This window comes from Centroberyx affinis, unplaced genomic scaffold (genome assembly GCF_046629955.1).
Source record: "Centroberyx affinis isolate AG114_WGS23_722 - 3 ecotype Tasmania unplaced genomic scaffold, CSIRO-AGI_Caff_v1 ptg000391l_1, whole genome shotgun sequence".
In the NCBI taxonomy this organism is placed as follows: Eukaryota; Metazoa; Chordata; class Actinopteri; order Beryciformes; family Berycidae; genus Centroberyx; species Centroberyx affinis.
Window position 1 is genome coordinate 97,501 of NW_027279059.1, and position 12,405 is coordinate 109,905.

Consider the following 12,405-nt stretch of genomic DNA (forward strand, 5'->3'; position numbering starts at 1 on the left):
TTAAAAGGAAAGTACAAGAAATCCCCTAACAGGTGAGATGAGGTTCACTTTCTGCACCAGTCCACAGGATCCACACCATGCTTGTGCTGGTTTTGGATGTCAGAATAGAGAGTGGGTAAGTCACTGGGGTTATCAAGCGGCCACCTCCCATCGCAGATGTGAGAAAAAATAATGAGTCACATTCGGCGTCTTTTTGGTTAGACATTATGATTATTTTCTTACCGGTGTCTGCGATGGCCTGGGCCTCGATTTCATTAGCTTTCCTCTTGGCCACGTCTGCTAGCACCACCTCGCCCTTATCGCTGGCAACATAATGGAGGTCCTTTGAAGGTAATGCAAGAAAGAAAGAAACGTGAACGTTAATCTAAAATGAATCTAGGCTCCGATGACAATAGTTTTTTTTTTTTTTTTTTTTTTTTTGGAGGGGTGGCGGGGGGGTGTTTGACAGGAAAAGGGAGAAACAGATAAAAAATGAGCCGTTTGAAGCCCGACATCAGAAAGCCCACCGGTTGGATGAAATGCCGGTTCCTCAAAAAACTTTGAAATCAGCCTGCTTGGCCCCATCACCCCCCCTCTCCGGTTTTGAACTGGGAGGATGTTATCTGTCGCATTTCAAAAGTGGGAGAGGAGGCGAGGGACGGTTCACCTTTCAGAGAGGCTGGTATTCTCTCTGTACGGAGAAACACATCCAGCCGAGCATATTACTATATCAGCCTGTGACAATATTGGACACAGTGTGTACTCTCTGTATCTCTCTGTTTGAGTCTCGCACGGCCATAAAGACAGATAATGTTGCTAAACGATGTCTGAGGGTGGCTGCCTTAGAGCTCAAGCCTGGCACACTATTCATTAACAACCACACTGCATCAGACAGCCGGTCCTGTTTTAAGACCCTGTGGGCGAAATACAGGGCTGAGGTCAATTCATCTTCTATTTAACCCGTTCAGATTTTTTTACTTGATTTGATTCATATGAAAAAATTCAGTCATTCTGCCTGAAATCATTGACGTTGTTTCATTAAATCCAATTCTAAACTTAATTGTCTAGTGAGAGACTTATTTCCATTGTGGTCCTCATAATGAACTGTAATTTGTAAAGCAATGATTGAGCCTTCATTCTCAATTTCTTTTTAGATTGCAGGAAAAAAAAACCCTCAGATGGCTTTTGTTCCCCAGTTATTGAATTTCAGACATTCTACCTCCTAAATTGATTGAACTGAGAGTGAATCAACCCCAATCCTGGCATCCAAAGAGGGGCAAGTCAGGGGGTGCGGGGTTTCCTCTGCCTGACTGCAGGGCCTGAGGGCCCATCAAAGGGTACGGCGTGTTAAGGAAAGCCTTCCGCCTCAGCGACATCACAGGACCTCAGTGCCGTGACTCAGGGCCGGCCGTGGATAACCCCCAGCTGGCTAAAGCCAGCCCCCAGCCGAGCCTGCACCCGGCCCTAATACCCCCATATTGTAACCCGGCTTTTGTACCCCCAGAGGAAAAAAAGAGGGGGGTGCTGGTTTCCAAAAGAGGTGGGGAGCGGAGAGGGATTGAGGCAGGGAAAGAGAGGTTTCAGAGAGGGGGAGTAAAAGAGAATGAGAGAGAGAGAGGTCCTGAAATTGAAGAGTATGAATGGGAACAGATTGGGTAATTATAGTGTGGTGCCTGCCCTCTGTGGCGAGGAGTTAGGAGGAAATGTGAAAATGGCCGACAACAAAATGGCCTCAAAAGAACCTAAATCGGCTCCCAGGACTGAGGTGGCTAATTCAGCCTCTGTGAACGAGGACATGGCCCCTCAATTACATATGAGTGAGGCTTCCTAATTGATAACAAACAGAGCAGCAGAAGATTAAACAGGAGAGAGGAGGAGAGGAGGTATTACAGTGAAACGAGAGTGGCAGATAGAGAGGGTGAAAAGCAAAAGGCAGGTTTTGTGTGTGTGTGTGTGCGAGTGAGAGAGAGAGCGGGAGAGAGGTGTGTGAGAGAGGGTGAACAAGCAATGAAAGACAGAAAGAAGGCAAAATTCAGAAGACAGATTTTCATGTGTGTGTGTGTGAGGGGGAGAGGGAGAGAGAGAGAGAGAGAGAGAAAAAGATTGTATGGCAGGCAGAACAGGACAATATGAACATTTGACGCCGGGGCGCTTTATTCCAGCTTAGCCCCTTATAATACTGTCTGAATCTGGAGAGAGAGAGACACAGAGAAAGAATAAACGAGTGAACAATCGAGAAATGAGAGAGAGAGAGACAAACAGAGAACTAGGGAGAGGGAGAGGGAGAGAGAGAGAGAGAGAGAGAGAGAGAGAGAGAGAGGAGTATCAGCCCGACTAAGAAGGGATAACAATAATACTGCATATAAAACCATCAGATATTACACCTCTTATTCCCCGACGCTCAAACGCGACACTAATCTTATTTATATAAGAGCTTTAGGGGTTGCAGCGCGCCAGCTAACCGCGCTGATAAAGAGGGGCGTTTTAGTAGTGGGTCTTTTTTTAAGGGAGGGGAGGGAGGAAGGGGTTGAGAGGGGTGGGGTGAGGGTGGGGGGTGGGGGGGTGGGGGGTGCGGGGTGGAGGGTGTGGACGCTAAGAGCCCGATGACGATATTGACTGATATTTGGGTTTCCTCCAAATGAAGGAGGGATTAGGTTAACTGACACGCAGCGATGCTTACGGCACATTAATAGACGGGCTCCTGTCTGTACGTTAGCAATCTGACATCTTGGCTGTATTAGACATGTGGGTTACTGTCAAACGGCATGAATGTGAAGCACACATGTGATCATATGGTGAGGATTTGCATTTACATTTTAGGGGTTAAATGCTCACAGATGCTCTTATCCGGAGCAATTTACAGTGAGAATTTACAGCCGTTCAGTGTCTTGGAAACTACAGCATGTTGCAGTGCAGGGATTGAATGGTCGGCCTTTTGGTTACAGGACGGTCTCTCTAACCACTAGGCCAGTGGTTCTCAATGTGGGGTGCGAGGACCACCAGGGGTCCTTGAGGGGGTTCCAGGGGGTCCCAAGCAAATTGATGAATTGTTAAACTTCAGCATTATTTAATTTACAAGAAGTTAACACAATTAGAGAATTTAGAAGAATGACTGTTTTGATCATAGTTTCTCTGTTATCTCTCTACCTACAATACAGATAGTCATGGAATTCTGGACAAAATCATATCTAACAATAAAAATATTCTCAGATTTGGGTCCGAGAGATGAAATCTCATCAAATGGGGGTCTGTGGCTCTGATGTGGACTAAATCAGGGGTCCTTGATATGAAAAAGGTTGAGAATCACTGCACTAGGCCATATGTACCCGGCACAAGAGATGGTGTTTTCTGAATGTGAGCGATCCTGGGAAAGTTGTGAAATGTTAAAGGAAGAATCCACATTTGGATACTGTTAGATATCATCAATCTGTGATGGTTAGGGTTAGGGTCAGTGGATTCTTCCAGGAGATATTTTGTGTGTTTACTTTTTTGGTGAACCCACTTTCCCCTCAACCTGCTTCATCGACTTCTACTTCACTTAGCGATTTCCTACGTTTCCCAGAATGCCTTTTGACAACCCCCAGAGAACAGGCGTGAACTTGTTGCATTCAATATGTGTAGGTGGCGAGAGCAATAGCGATAGTGATGGCAAGAGAGTGAGAGTTTTTCCAGTTAAGCAAAAGTGAGACTTGCACCCCTTGCTCAAAACACAACATTTTGTGGCTGCATTGCATTCTGCTCTTTTGAGGCTGCTGATACGATGGATTTCTCCCTGTATGATTGTTGAACGTCGGTGCAAAATGGTGAGTCTAGAAAGAAGCCCTCGCTCTTTGATTCTGAGGGACACCAAAACATTATATTTACCGCTAGCTGATTTTTTTTCTATCAAACTCTTCTAATGTAGCTGCACTGGAAATCTCTTTGGCCAGTTATCAATGGGAATAAGAAAAGTACACATCCAAACAACAAAATTGACCCAGAAATGCAAGGTACATTGCCATTAGCAGTTAGGGTGGATTTTTCCTTTGAAGGGTAAGGCTGGTGTTTTTTAATGCAATGCTTACCATCAACAAATCCTGTGAAAATAACAAAATCAACAAATGCGTTTGCTCTACTCCCGTTACTTTCTGACTTCCCACGTGCCGTTTTTAGCCATCAACCCATAAGTCATTGGCTCCAATTGTAAGCTAAAAACCTTGAAATACAGCTCACAAAGACAATTTTAGTTTCAATTTTAAAAATCGTTAACTGTTACCACGAAAAGTCAGGCTATTGTAGTTATTACCAAATCAAATTAAAATGGGAACAAATTCTTCTTTACGCCAGGGACTATTTTCGGTGCTACGGAACTACTTTCCTGAGATCGCAAACGTGTTTACAGCCGGCTCATTAAGTTGTTTGAGGAAAAAGTTGGCCGGCCCGGTGCATGGTGATGATGAAATATGTTGCCCAGAGCAGCAGCATGGCTCTTTGGCTCTGGTTTTTAATAGTTTTTTTAATACAATGGAGTTCTATGGCTGCTGGGACATGGCTACATTGGGCATCGGCTACATGGACGAGACTTGTTGGCAAAACAAATTCATTGCTAATTTTGTTATTTTCATAGGATTTGTTGACGGTAAGCAATGCATTAAAAAACACCGGCCTTATCCTTTAAATTTTGACAAAATTACAGTCGACACAAATGTTGACAACGAATGAGAATATACACAAACACACAGATGCATGCATGCACAAAAAATATTTTTTCCCTGATTAACACAGGCATAATCCCTGGACATGAGCACATTCGCTGAACATGCACACAGGCATGCAAACACACACACTCAAATACACACACGCACACACACACACACACACACACACACACACACACTCACACTCACCACACACTTTCACTCTTACACACCTGTAATCCAGGAGCCTTGTGTTTGACTAACACTTCTATCAGATAGGCGTTGAGGACTTAACATTTTAATAACGCTAATTACTCATCTGAGCGACAACAATGAGCTTAATGCCGAAGAAGTGCGATACCTCCTCCTCCAGCGCCGCCAAGCCCGGCGTCTCCGAGCCTTGACGTCAGATAGGCGAGGGAGATAGAGCCGAGCCCGACAGACGCAGGTTGCCTTACTGCTAGCGTATCTAACAAGAAGCAGAACAAGGCCTCATTGGGGAACAAAAGACCCGGCATCAGATTCGGCTATCACACAATTTGATTTAATTAACCAACTACATCAAGAGCCAAAGACCCAGGAAGAGGAAGAAAAAGGAAGGGAGGTGGAGAAAAAAAACCCAACAACTTGTCGTCGGAGGTTGCTGACGAATGACCTAATTGGCTACATTATCAGCTCATTATCAAAGGCTAATTAGGGAGCTATAGAACGGTGCCCATTATGCAAAACCCCCGCAAAACGACTGTCACCCCCTACTACTACCTCTACATACACCCCCCCCCACCCACCCCCACCCCCCCATCCAGCTCCCCCAACACCCCCACCCCATCCTCCCTCCTCCCCCTGCTTTCTCCACCCCCTCAATTTCACCCGACACTAAAGTGTTTCGTTTTAACAAAAGGCTTCTTTTTTGGAAAGGCTTGGAGGGCCTCTATTGTTAGTTGGGAAACAATGGGGCGGGGGTGGGGGGGTGGAGGTGTATGTGTGTGTGTGTATGTGTGTGTGAGTGAGTGTGTGTGTGTGTGTGTGTGTGTGTGTGTGTTGGAGGGGAGGGGGGTATATCATGCTGAGCATTTCTAGAAGAAGAGGTGAGGGTGTGCATGTCATCTGTGTGTGTGTGTGTGTGTATTTTGTCATTGAGGTTTGTGGGCAAGTTGGACCATAAGAAGGGGAATGTAGGGGGTTGTGGGGGGTTGGGGTGGGGGGTCCCTCATTAACCCCTCCACCTCAACTCAATCAGCCAACCAGCAGGTTAAAGCAACAACACAACCTAATTAGAGCGAAGGAGAGACCAAGGGGTGAAATGTCAAAGTCCTCTTCTCTCTCTCTCTCCATTTCTTTCTTTCCCCTCGCTCTGTCTCTCTTTTTCTTTTTGTATGACATATTGTTGCTCTCTTTGTCGTCGAGGCAAAGAAGTGCTTGAGAGCGGTTGGTGGGACGAGCGTCCGTGACGTCACTCTCTTCCAGACCCGGGTCGAAAAAAGCATATGCAAATAATTCTGGTGTTTGTTTTAACCTGCTCGGTGCAGCAGATTGTGGAGTTTGCCATATCAGTCGATACAATGAGTGGCAGGAAGTTTAGAAATATTTGAAAGAATGTCTTCTTGGGTGTTATGGCTGTTATACAACGGCTGCCAATGCATTTCTACTGTCTGAGAGGTTTGTGAGAAAGTAGTGTACACACATAAGAATAAAAAGAACACAAGTGGAGAGTTAGCATACCAATAAGACAGAAATGCTTCATGGGAATTATCACAGCGGCTGGAACGTGTTTTGGACCAGACCGCTTAGCTGATAGCAGCTTACTTGACACTACCTGAATTGTCCTGATGTGGTTAACTCCACCCATCTGGCGCTCCACGTTGGTTCAAAGCCAACGCCGAGAATTATTTGCAAATACTTTCTGACCTCGATCTGCTCTCCTCCTGTTTCTTTTTCCCCTCCTCGCTCCACTCTCAACGCCTCCTAAGTGACAGAGCAAGACCTTCTTTCTTTTCTCTCTCCGTCTCTCTTTTTCTTCATTTGTCGTATTGCTTTTAAGCGACAGGGCCGGCCTTCTCCTCCCCCCTCCTCTCTGCCGCCCCCCCTCCGCTCTTTCAAGGTCCACGGCCTCGACTCCACCTTTTCAATTCGGCTTCTCAGCAGCACTACTTAGTGGGGAGGGAATTGGAACCAGTGCTATCAGTGTGATTGAGGGGAGTGCGTGTGTGTGTGCGTATGTGTGTGTGTGTGTGTGTGTGTGTGTGTGTGTATTAATGGCTAGGGTGTTGGTGAAGCATGGAGCAAAGGGGGCCCCATGAAAAAGGGGGTCAAACACATAGAAGAGCATTTCAGCGTGGAGTGGAAGAAAGAGCGAGTTAGAGGGAAGATGAGAGGAGAGGAGAAGGCTGGGCTGAGGCCATGGAGGTTGTGAAAAGATAGGGGCCCATACCGAGATCACACCTGCTCTCTGACACACACACACACACACACACACACACACACACGCATACACTCGTATGGGTTACAAGCCATCTGCAAATGAAAGCAACATGCAAGTGCATAAAAGTGAATGAACAAAGTTAGTAATTAAAATACAAACTATATTTTGATTGCTAACTTTGTTCATTCATTTTTATGCATTAGTAGTAGAGGAAATATGTATACTCATTCAGAGAAAAACAAATGTTTCCGGACATTCATGACTGAATATTTAAAAAAAAACATTAGGTGACTCCTTTCTTCACAATATCATTGGTTTTTAAATAAATGTGTTAAGATGGCATGCAACTTAAAAAGATATCACATGGTGAGTTTTACTATCACGAGAGCAATCACTTTGTCATTTTGTCTTGTCATTTTGACTAGGTGTTTGATTTTGCCACAAAGGGCTTCAAATATAGTAATATTATCTATATATTATAATATATAGTATCCACGTTGTAATAAAGGCTTTTTACATTCAAAATCAGACCTTGGATCCCTGCTTGGCTGCCTACCATAAGGCGTTCTCAGTAAGCTGGACAGTCTTAGTGTTTTTTAGGCTTCATATACAGTTTGTTATCAACTCACCATGAACAAGTCTCTGTCCTCTATATCCACAGCGAGCAGGAAGGCCTTCTCAAAGCGCTGGTGTCTGCAGAGAGAGCGGGTGAAGCTGGGTGTCACAACACGTTGAAACACAGAAGGTGGATTCACACACAGGCCCTGTGGGTACTTGCCGCGTAAAAATAACTTGCTAGCATTTTCCAGCATTGCTAAGCCTGTTAGCATTACAAAGTCGACAGTTCTTACAATTTTACAGTCTTTTGATGGTGGAGACAGTTAAATATGTAACAAAGCGAACATCATGACAGGCTGACAAAAATACAAATCAATCGCCAATCTAAAAATACGTGGTTTGATGGATGGGAATCTACAAGCAGGGGGGGCCAGCTTTCTCGCTTAGTTCTGCGTTCATACACACACACAGCCACTATCCCACCCTCCCATTCACACACACACACACACACACACACACACAAAACTGTCCATAATTGAACGGAGAGTAGCAAGCCCTCTTCCTATTATCCAGAATGAGAGCTGGGAGAGAGAGAGAGAGAGAGAGAAAGAGAAAGAGAGAGAGAGAGAGCAGTATCTCCCAGTACAATACACCTCAACTTTCCCCGTCTAGAGCCAACATGAAACAAACAAACACAGGCAGAGACAGGGGGGCCCTTCCTCCATTTGATGTCGATGGAGAGAAAAAGAATGCAGGTAGGTGATAAGAGAGGAGAGGAGGAGGGATGCCAAACAACGCTCCAGCTCTGCTATAGAGAGAGAGAGCGAGGGAGAAAAGAGAGAGAGAGAGAGAGAATGGAAGGTAATTGCAGGATGGGGAAGAGCGAGCGGCGGTGTGTGGGAACAACAGGGTACATTTCAGTCAAACAGGCATTTCAAAAGGCTCTCATGGTAGAAGGGAAAATGAAATAACAGTATAAACAGGTGCATGTGTGGAGCTTTCTGTTATGAATGACTCAAAGCAGCATCGGTGTGGTGTGCTGAAGTTTAAAATAATACTTATAGCAACAGTATTAATTTGGCTGTCTCTTCAGTAGATGTTATAAAATATTTTATGAAACATGTCTCAAAAAGGTGTTGGACAATATGTATTATTCTGATTCTGCACAATATGTTGATATGTTACAGAAAAATGTTCTAGTAATACCTTGAAAAGATCTTAAATAATAAAATCAGAATTTGCAAATGTAGAGACACGTGAACCCGGTCAACAGCTGTTCTCTCAATTAATGTTGATGACAGATATATTTTACTGATTTTAGTCTGATTTTACTGAGATGAGACCTAACTTTTTGTTGTTGCTTTTTTAATATATCAAACATTTACATACGAAATGGCTCTAAAGCCTTTCGGCGTGTTGTGGAATATATCTTCATTGCCATGTGGATTATTTTTATGGAAGTTTTATTTTAAAGAAGGAAAGACAGGATGATATACGACAACGGTCAGGCGCTGGGTTTGAACTCGTGATGAGATGACGAAAACACTGTATGTACACTAGCGGTTAAAAGTTTGGACACACCACATTATTCTTTATTTTTACTATTTTTCACATTTTAGAATAATAGTAAAGTCTTCAAAACTATGAAATAACACAAATGGAATTATGCAGTGACCAAAAAAGTGTTTAACAAATCCAAACTCTCTTATATTTTAGATTCTTTAAAGTAGCCGCCCTTTGCCATGATGGAAAGGCAAAGGCTTTGGAAAGAAATTCATACATAGGATCAACTTCACTATTTATATTTGTTTAAGAAACAAATTTCTAGCATTTAAGCAGAAGCCTTTAGATCAAAATGGCTTTAAGAGAATGAAAAACATTCAATCAGGTGTGTCCTAACGTGTACCTTCATACACTGAGCCACCAGGACTACCATAAAGACTATTTACATCATGGAGAGGCAACAGTGTGCCATGGAGGGCCAAGAGTCTCTTCCCCCTCTGGTTGAAGGTTTGCTAATCAATGAAATCAGTTGGTGGAGTGTTTGGTTGGGATAAAAGAGTAGGGTGACTATCAAATCCAAGGATGGAAAGCTGTTCATTTCCCCAGATGATTCAACCAGCTCTGTATTATTACTGACTACAGCGCTATTTGAACATGATGCAGCTTTCTCTTGCAATGAAACTTGCACCGACGCTGTTCTGTAGCTGACCCTGACCTCTGACCTCCCTGTTTTTCTCCCCCGGGGGATCAAGAGAGTATCACAGCAACAGTGCAGAGGGGGGCGGAGTTACCTGAGCAGGTGGTGAAAGAAGCGGCGGGCGTATTTGCTGATTGGCTCCCTGTACTCCAGTACCACTGTATCAGAGAGAGGGGCAGGTGGAGCATAAAACACACCCAGGGCTGCTTCCAGTTGGGCTGGAGCCAGGACAGACACACACACACACACACACACAAAGATACAATGAAACAAAAATCACAAGAACAAAGTAGCACAGCATTCATAAAGTTAGACTGTGTGTCATCAAACTTTTTCGCCTATCAGTTAGAGGACCGCAGTGGATAGAAGTCTAAAAACAACAGATTGCAAATTTTCTGTTTTTTATCCTAAAAGATTATGTATCATTGTTTCATCCTTTGCTTTTGTCCTTCTCTGCACCTGCATGAATAAATTCTTGTATTTTAACTTATATAAACATTTCTCAGAGGCAGAGCTGCTCTGGAGGCAGAAATCATATTATTGGTTGAATTAAACCTCAAAGAATCACAGATTTTTGGAGAAGAAACTCTGGTCAAATATAAATATAAAATATAAATGGCAATAGCTACTTTTTCTTAATTCATTCATGACCATGGTGTTCATGATAGCTATAGGCTAGTATGGCTAGTTTGGCTTTTTCTCTGCCTCAGAGAAATTTGTATAACTAAAACTCCAATCTGCTGCGTTTAATCTGAACTAAGGTCTTTGACAGCGAGACCCACCCTCCCTCTGTGCGTTCAGCTCCAGCCTCAGCAGGTGGTTGGTGACTGAGCTCAGGCCGCGGTAGCACTCGTCTCCCATGGTGCTCCAGTCCATGGCCTCCAGGACGCCCAGCGCCTGGCTGACCTGGCCGCAGCGCAGCCTCTGCTGCAGCAGCTCCCCCGGCCCCATCTGGCCCCCGGTCAGAGCCCCTGTCCACAGAGCTGGAGGTTAGTTTATTATCATATGAAGTAATGATACAGTAGTAAGCTAATGCAAAGAAGAGTAAACTGAAAAGTAAAAGAACCAGAGATTCATTAATCCCTGCTGCAACTACAATGCTTAATTTGGCAATACTATGCAGTACAACACAACGCAATGGTGTATACAAAACTAATCACACCAATTACTTAATTAATTGAGATGCTAAACTGTTATCCAGCCAGACAGATTTGTAAGCTTCCACTGATCAATAAAAGTATAATCTAAATTTGTTCGGGGCTTTACATCAAAACTGGTCTCTCTCTCTCTCTTATGTCTCAGAACTTCACTTCATTTATCATCTGGCAGTGTATTTATTTAATTTAATTTAATTTCATTGTTGTTTATCTAGAGGACAGCACTGAGACCAAGGTCAAGTCAAAATACATATTACATAGAGGAAATATTAAGAGTAAGATAATTAACATGCCATTCTACTTTTAGCTGTATCTATAGTGTTTCAGGGAATAAAATATAGCCGTATTGTAATAGGGTCGGCTCGTAACTGTAGGTGTACTGGTAGCAACTATGAATACCTTCTATTTGGGTTTATATATATATATCTGTTATGCTAAACAGTTATAATGCAGCTGCTGAAGTAACATTTTCTGCTCTTCCTTCAGCTCTGTAACCAGTTACAAGGTAAGGAAAAGGCTGATTTTTCAAAGGCCACTGATACAGTGAAGTGTGATGGTCTTTGCTGCATACTGCTTTGCTTAAGCACTAGGAATAACCTGGAGCACTTACTTAAGCTAAGTAAGTGTCCAGTGGATCGGTCTAAACTCTGAGGCACAGCACCAGATTGGCTAGATTGGCATTGACTTGTCAATCAATTAGCTGGGAAGTCTGTTTAATCCCTGGTGTGCACTCTGCGTGTAACTGTGTGTGTGTGTGTGTGTGTGTGTGTGTGTGTGTTTGAGATGAGAAGCAAAGTTTAAACAACGTCTTCCTCAATCAAAATGTGTGTGCTTACATCTGATAAATACTTGAAATAATAACAATAATAATTTAAAGTTCACAATGTTTTTTGCGTTCAAAAGGTCGAGTTTGCCTGGATTTTATTTGCGTGTGTGTGTGTGTGTGTGGCTGTACGTGTGTGTGTGTGTGGGTGTGTGCATGTGTGTGCATGCCATCCTCATCTCTAGCTCTGAGCCTGATTCCCTGTCTGTGGGGGTGGCTTTAGTTTCTGTGATGAGTGAAGATGAGAGGACCGATGCAATTGATTATGCCTTTTGACTGGAGGTGACTGATTATGCTTTCCTTTGCTAGGACACCGTGTATGTGTGTGTGTGTGTGTGTGTGTGTGTGTGTGTGTGTGTGTGTGTGTGCGTGTGTGTGTGTGTGCGTGTGTGTGTGTGCAGATTAGGCCTCTGCTGAATAATGGAAGGACAAGGTTTTGTGCCCTTACCGGCAGAAGAGGTGTCTCGTTCTGTGTGTGCGAGGGCAAAGGTGTGTGTGTGTTTGTTTGTGTGTGTGTGTGAGAGTTTATAGAGTACACATACTGGAAGTGAAGGTGTTGAATGCCGAGAGCGATTACGGTCCATTGTGAA

At 43.8% G+C, this 12,405-nt stretch overlaps 1 protein-coding gene across 1 annotated transcript in view; it reads right to left on the reverse strand.

Moving 5' to 3' along the window:
• wdpcp (WD repeat containing planar cell polarity effector) overlaps positions 1-12,405 on the reverse strand; it is a 67,686-nt gene that overhangs the window by 13,450 nt on the left and 41,831 nt on the right. The window contains exons 11-14 of the mRNA XM_071516042.1: positions 10,618-10,806; positions 9,930-10,053; positions 7,707-7,770; positions 223-322 (exon numbers count right to left, since the gene is read on the reverse strand). Coding sequence (XP_071372143.1) covers positions 223-322; positions 7,707-7,770; positions 9,930-10,053; positions 10,618-10,806 — 477 coding nt within the window. The remainder of the gene's footprint in view (positions 1-222; positions 323-7,706; positions 7,771-9,929; positions 10,054-10,617; positions 10,807-12,405) is intronic.